General features: G+C 35.1%; 1 protein-coding gene across 1 annotated transcript; it reads left to right on the top strand.

The window, feature by feature from the left end:
* The first annotated feature begins 891 nt into the window (after window positions 1-891).
* LOC118583484 (prolactin-3D4-like) lies at window positions 892-6,987 on the top strand. Its single transcript, XM_036186840.1, has 5 exons — window positions 892-922; window positions 2,059-2,216; window positions 3,600-3,707; window positions 5,563-5,742; window positions 6,796-6,987. Exons 1-5 carry the CDS (start codon window positions 892-894, stop codon window positions 6,985-6,987), a joined length of 669 nt encoding a protein of 222 aa, XP_036042733.1.
* The last annotated feature ends 486 nt before the right edge of the window (window positions 6,988-7,473 follow it).

Genomic DNA, 7,473 nt, shown 5'->3' with positions numbered 1-7,473 from the left:
TGAAAATTTTGGGCTTCTATGATGTAGAATCTATTACAACTTGGAATATCTTTCATGATGCCCCTTGTCACTATATAGACAATTTCAGGATAATTGCCTAAAATTGCCATAATTCAGTGACATGATATGGCCATCAGCAATATTGATATAGTGTAGGAAGTAGGAAAACCATGGCACAGCAGTTGCCATTGCACCCAACAATTATGTGATATGTTCTAAGTCTCAAGACACATAAAGTAATCAATATGTTATATTTTAAGACAGCAAAAATAAGGTGCCTAAAAAATGTCATGATCTGCATATATAAGTAGACTTTTCAGCAATGGGTATGAAGTTCTTATTAAAGTGCCTTCTAAACATTTGTGTTTAGACCTGTTGATTACTGGAATTGTTACTGACTTTATTGAGATAAATATTTTACAGTGTTGAGGGTTGACTTACGTGGAGATGGGGTAGATTAAGGAAACCATTTATCATCACGAGAAACACTAGGGAACATTGCAGAAGACACAACAGACAAATAAGACATTTAATTAGGGAAATGAATTAGAGAATAAGTCTTTTCTCCTGCTTACCTGAAAATGAGTAATGAATGGACAGAGATGGTCTTTCTGATTTGGAGAATGACTTGCATTCTATAGATCTTATGGGGGAAATGCAGTATGACACATATTGACATATAACTGTGGTAAATGTAAAGAGGATGTTAATAAACCCTGAGGGAAGAATGTCACTAACCTATAGATACTGATTCAATCTGGCCCCCAGCTCTGTCTGGCTTTGGGTACAATCTTCTGGTATATATGGGAGGTGGAAAGTTGACTGAAGGCAGCACTCAGGTGAAGCAGCTTTCCCGAGTTAAAGTTCACACTGTGGTGGATCATCTCAAAGATGCCGCTTGCTCTTACTCTGCCAAGCCCTGGTAAGTAGCCATTCATCTGGTACCTCTGAGAGTCTATGTAACCCTTAGTGTATTACATCAAGATTGATTGTAGAGTAGATTTTCTTTGGTGTGGTCTGCTCTGTATTTTGGAGTGAATTCATGTTTGATCATACTTAATCTAGAGACAAGTCAACACAGAGCTGGAAGACCTCTCTATATTCTACTTGCTTAATTAAGTTTGAGCTCAGATTTTTCAATAGGAACTTCCTTGTGTTGCAGACACAGGCAATTCTCAGAGTTATATTGTGCTGTCTTTATTAAAAGGAGTGTAAATTGAACATCGTTACAGATACTTAAGAGCCATCAGATGAATAACATCTTCCATTTTAAAAGTCACTGTCCAGAACAAAAGAATAAAACAACAGAGCTGGGTGGCTATGGTGTAGGCTTTTAATCCCAGCACTCAGAGGAAGAGCCAGACAGATCACTGCGAGTTCTAGGCTAGCCTTGTGTACAGAGCAAGGTCCAAAACAGGCACCAAAAGAACACTAAGAAAGCATGTCTCAAAAAAAACAATAATAATAATAATAATTATTATTATTATTTTAATCTTAGAACTCAAAATGTTCAATTTAAGTTATAGAGAAATTAGGGTATATTGAGAACACGATATTAAAGATGTGGTCCAATGCTTCAAGCACAGAAATAGGAAGTTATAATTAATTTTTGTGCCAAGCTTGGATATCTGCTCATATAAATCAATCTGAATAAACTATCATATCACCTCAGTCTTAAGTGATATGTACAAGTAAAATGAATTAGTTACAATACAATAATAATGTATTTATTGAAATGAAAGACAACATAAATTCTCTAGAATATCAGATATGTGCAGATAATGACTTGACTCTGGCTCATGGTTAATAAAACTCCATGTGTTTGCAAACTTGAGAAGCTCTTTTGGAGCAAATGCAAACTATGAAAAGTCTCCCACATTTCAAACTTCTTACTGGAAAATGTAGCTATCTCTGTATTTTACCAGTTGTAAAAGTGAATGCTCTATTAAGGTATATCATCCAAAATCACTTAGCAGAGGGCCCTCAAAGTACATTCCCAGCTTGTTTAACTGTTGCAACCTGATTGTATAGATCATCTCATTGCCATTTCTCTGACAGCAGGGGTATGTATGTTGCTGCTGGTGTCAAATCTGCTCCTTTGGGAGCATGTGGCCTCCATACCAACTGGCTCTGTGTCCACTGAAGACCTGTATAATCGAGTGGTTGATCAGTCTCATACCACATATAACCTGGCTGCAGATTTATACCATGAATTTGTAAGTAATATCCTTGCCTCTGGATTCTTTTATAAAAGTACCTTCACATAGCTAATCATTAATTAAATTGGAATGAGTCATGTATCCAATTCTAAATAATTCAATTATAGGTAATAGAAAGAATCAAATAGCAAAATGTATAAAGGACAAAATATGAAGTTTCATAAAATCTCAAAAATAATACAATAATATTTCAAATTCTGCTTTACTAACTTTAACAATAACATCTTTGAACTTCTTAGTTGGAATTTTGATTTCCTGGTCATGTATCCAGGGGTTCTGTCTTCATTAACATTCCTTACTGACTGATCTGTGTATAACCAGTACAGAGGAACTGAAGTTAGTTGGGTAGAGAGAAATAAATTTAAGCAAATTGAAATCACATAAACAATAAAAAACATAATAAAACAAAATAGCTACAGATAAGCTCATAAATGCAGACAATCCTGGCTTATCATTTTCAGCAATGGGTGCCTTAGTAAAATTGAAGGGTTACTCTAGACACAAACTATATTCACTCTCTCCCAGGAATTTAACTCATCTATCAGGGCCAGTCAGTGAGGAAACAGCCAAGCAAATGTCCACTGAAAATTGAGCATATGGATTACATATTGCTACATTTACACAGAATATACATTACCATTGTTGTTTTCCCATACTAGTTTTTTCATACCTCACATTCTTCCTCTAACCTTCCAGCTGCACATTTCTAAGAACACTTTAAGTCTTTTAAATTATTTGATAGATAGAACTAAGGAATTTGTATTTTCTTAAGAAATACCATATGCAAGTACATCCTTTGTATCATTAGCACAGAAACTTTAAATATTTATGTGAATTCTTACTTCTCTCAGTGCTGTTTCCTTAAAATGCCCTAGAATTTAATGGTTAATTATTGATTATAATAACATTTGTGAATCCTACATTCATCATAAACTTTTTATTGTATTGACACTTGGTGATATTTGAGAGTCAAGTTATAAATGAACAGTTCTTACTAAAAAAAAAAAATATATGTGCCATTGAAAAATAATTATTTTAAATATGGATATATAGTAAAAATTCTGAGACACTCAGCCTAGAAAAACTGAAAAATTAAAGATGTAAGTAATTAGAAGTTTGGGGGCATCTTAGTGCTTTCTTTCCAAACAATAACATTAGCGAGTACAATACAAGGGAGCAGCAAAGAGGGGAGAGATCGAGAGGACGGTCGAGTAGATTGTGTATGGAAGGGGATGAAAGGTAGGGAGATGATGTTTTCATCATTGTACTGTTTCAATTCTTGTTCTTAAATATCAAAAATGTAGAGTTAACCAAGCATAGCAGGTTTGTTTCTACTCAATTCTGAATCTCCAGTAAATTAAATCATTTCATTCCTTCCAGGACATGAAATATTTCAAGAGCAGTTGGTATAAGACCAGAATGCCCAGTCTATGCCACACTGCTTCCATCCATACTCCAGAGTCTCGTGAGGAAGTCCATGAAACAAAAGTAAGTTTCCTCCCTGTTCTTTTATCAAACAAGTTATGCTATACAAAGATAACTGTGTGATTACAAAGCCCATGAGAGGTGTGGTAATTTCTGATCCAATAGATCAAAAAAGATGTGACTGTCAGGGAACAATCACATCATAGAGCTGATCACCTTAGCACTAACTAAAAAAATGCCTGCCAAATCATATTGTTCCAGTATTGTAGTTGTCTCATAGAAAACTGTTTTTACCAACACCGTCTGCTTTTCTTCAGGAAAGTTTTAATCTGAACTGGACACTCATTTTTAATATATAAATATAGATATAGAGTAAATGCAAATTCCTTTGTGTTTGTGATATAACACTAAAGGATCCTCCTCTGGCATCAAGTTACTGAACTAAGCAGTGTGTCCATTCTTTTTATATCTTTCTAAACTCTCCTGGACCTATTTCTGTTCCATCCTTATTTGTACAGTCTTCCTGTACAATCTGAATGGTCTGTCTTCTCCAACCTACATCTTAACTGTACAAAAGACTCTTCTCTAGACTCTATCATGTTCCTCTGGGTGACTTCTGTTTTGAAGACATCTACATAACTCTGAAGATCTAATGTAATGTGTAATGATCTCTTCACCCTGGCTACTTGTCATAAACATCAGTTTTATTTATATAAAATTAATACACATAGCAATTTCACAGACATAATCTATTCCCCAGTCATGCTGGCATTACCAACTCAAGTAACTCATATACAAGATATTCTCATGAATAAAGTGTGATTATCATTTTTTTAAAAAAAAGAACAAAAAATTTATAAAGATTACTTTTCTACAAAATAGGAATAGCAAACTGTTGACACTGAAATATTTAATGTTTAAAAATAGTCTCTAATAATAATACTTTTAAGAAGAAAATGAGCTAAGTCTCTGAAAAGTACACAGAAGTCATTTCCCTTGCATATCAAGTAAGAATTTACACTAAACTTCTTTCATATCATGTAATCATTCTTAATCCTTTTTGTCTAAGCTGACTAGCAATATGTTGGTTTTCACCATTGGTGCCTCTATTTCATTAATAAACATTTTATTTAGATTATAGTTGAATTACTCTCTATTCTTTATTTCCATAGACTGTAAGATTCCTTATAAATATCACAGTAAACATCTAACTAAAGAATGTATTTTGTATGACTCTGGCATTATACTAAGAATTACCAGGCCAAAATTCCATTCTGACTTCTACCAATGCCTAGAATTAAAGCAATGCTTTAAAATAATTTTTCTTGTGTATGTGTCAATAAATATGCAACTTCTCTAGAATCAAGGGTAGCAGGAATCATGCAGATAAAAGAAAAAGTAGGATTTTGAAAAGCATTTAGCCTGAAATCACCCATTTTAATATTCTACCATAATATAAATCTCGCAAGTAAGTATCTGAGAAACAATTTGATTAAGTAGTATAGAAATGATTTGAAGCATTAACTCTTGACATTATTGGCATCTATGTAATATGCATCATATTTTTGGACAACTACTGAGCTCTGTAAACCTAATTTTCTCATAGGCAGGGTAAGCAATCAAAGAGAGCACTTCAAACAACTAGGACAAATGGTAGAATGTAAAGGAAAAACAAAATATGATCATTGTGAACAGTCAAAATTATTAAGACCCAATTTGTTTTATTTAGCAAAGTAGTATTCAGTAGCTGAAATTTTGTTTTTAGGTAATATTTATATACTTTGAAGTTATTAACATACGTTACTACTAATAAAAATACACTGTAGTTTGCTTCCCTTTTGAAAAAAAAAACACAAGTATCTATCTACACAGCTGTGTGTCACTTAGTTTAAGGTGATGTCCAATGATGTTTTCCTAGACTGAAGACCTTCTGAAAACAATGATCAATATTTCCCATGCCTGGGAAGAACCACTGAAACACCTGGTTTCTGCAGTGCCCACCCTCCCTGGAGCTTCTAATAAAATGCTGAAAATAGCCAATGCTGTGAAGGACAAAATCGATGTGCTTCTGGCAGGAATGAAGACCATACTCAGCAGGGTAAGCTGTTTTGACATGTGTCTTTGGTCATCCAATTATAAAGTTTGTGAATTATGTAACTCAACAATAATTTTGAAATACCCAAATACAAGGTAACTTAATAAGCACTTAGAACAGTGATCTCTGTAAAAAAAAAAAAAATAGCTCTGTACCTCATAGACATTTCAACAGTGGCTTTCTTGGATGGGGAGGACCCTACAGACTAATGTGCAGAAGATTATATAGCAGTCATTGCCTGGATTGCCTGCACATAATATGTTAATTGAAATATACTGCTCCTGTTCAAGGATTCAATAGAGTATATAAAAATGAAGAATGGATTTATCTGAAAGGAAGGAAAGGATCAGGACACTCTACCAGCACTAATATGGTATGAAGGACACATCAGGGAAAGTACTGAGAGCATGTCCAACTCTCCAAGGGGAGAATACTGATACTAGCCTTTTCATTGTCTTTTAGCGAGTTCCTCATTTACATCCGAATAGTACCTCCTGTCTGCTTGTGCATGGATCTACCTCATCTGATATCAGTGGCATGTCAGAAAATACATATGCCTGTCTCCAAATTATGTTTTGATGTCTAATGCCTTTACTCCAATTTCCAGGATTTATCATTATAAATTTATAGTCCTCTATGTTTTACCAAAATTAATTAAAAATTTATATAGAATGTGCACTGGAAGATGTATCATGTCTGTAAGTGCCTTCCTTCCATGTCTGAGGACCTGTGTCCAGTTCCAGAATTTGTGTCAAATGGGTGATGTGGTGTCTTCCCTTTGTATCCCTTAGCATAGTGGCTCAGGCTTAAGGAGATTTGCCATGAGTTGCAGGGAAAAGTAAGAGCAGATCTCTCAAAAATCAAATTATAATTCACTGGAGGAACTTTACCAAAATTGACCACTGACATCCAAATCATGCCTATTTCACACATACACACACACACACACACACACACACACACACACACACACACACACACACATATGAGAGGGGAGGGCGGGACAGAAACTCATGAGGGGCTAATGTGACTAACACCTTTCCATTTGATGTTTAGAGCCACAAGGAAGTTGAAAAAGATGCCTACCCTGCCTGGTCTGGACTGGCAAACTTGCAATCATCTGATGAAGACACTCACCGTTTTGCCTTTTATACCCTGGTCCGCTGCCTGAGAAGGGATACTCATAAAACTGATGCATTCCTCAAGGTCCTGAGGTGCCGAGAGGTCTTTAAAAATGAGTGTTTTTAAGAATGAGTGCTGAGTGCACAACACTGCAATGTCCTGCTGATATGAGCCTTGTTGAACCAGAACTTTAGTGCTTTTATATTCTCTCAGTGCATGCATGGCTATAATAGAGTTCTTTTATACAATAAAATCAACTTCTTTAGAAACAACAGATTTACCATGAAATTCTGATTCTTTTGTTTCATTTTATACAATGATCCAAACTTTTGTGATGTGCATGTAAAATCTGAACTTTGACAAGTGTGGTTGATATATTGTGCACCCCAATAAAACTTATCTTGGAATCAGAGAGCAGAATAGCCACTAGATTAGACATAGAGGCCAGACAGTGGTGACACACAGACCTTTAATCCTATCACTCAGGAGACAGAGATCAGTAGGAATCTCTGTAAATTCAAGGCCACACTCTGGACAGAGCCAGTCATAGTGGCACACACCTTTAATCCCAGCACTTGAGATCTAATGCCTTTGCTACCAAGTATTTGGGAA

Source organism: Onychomys torridus, chromosome 5, assembly GCF_903995425.1.
Source record: "Onychomys torridus chromosome 5, mOncTor1.1, whole genome shotgun sequence".
NCBI lineage: Eukaryota > Metazoa > Chordata > Mammalia > Rodentia > Cricetidae > Onychomys > Onychomys torridus.
The sequence above is the reverse complement of the archived record's forward strand: the minus strand, read 5'-3'. Positions and strand labels throughout refer to the sequence as shown.

Bases quoted from the DNA above. Each gene is read 5' to 3' on its own strand.
- LOC118583484 (XM_036186840.1), top strand. From the start codon at position 892: ATGCCGCTTGCTCTTACTCTGCCAAGCCCTG. The intron at 923-2,058 runs GTAAGTAGCCAT...TTTCTCTGACAG, and splicing joins TCTTACTCTGCCAAGCCCTG to CAGGGGTATGTATGTTGCTG. The intron at 2,217-3,599 runs GTAAGTAATATC...CATTCCTTCCAG, and splicing joins CAGATTTATACCATGAATTT to GACATGAAATATTTCAAGAG.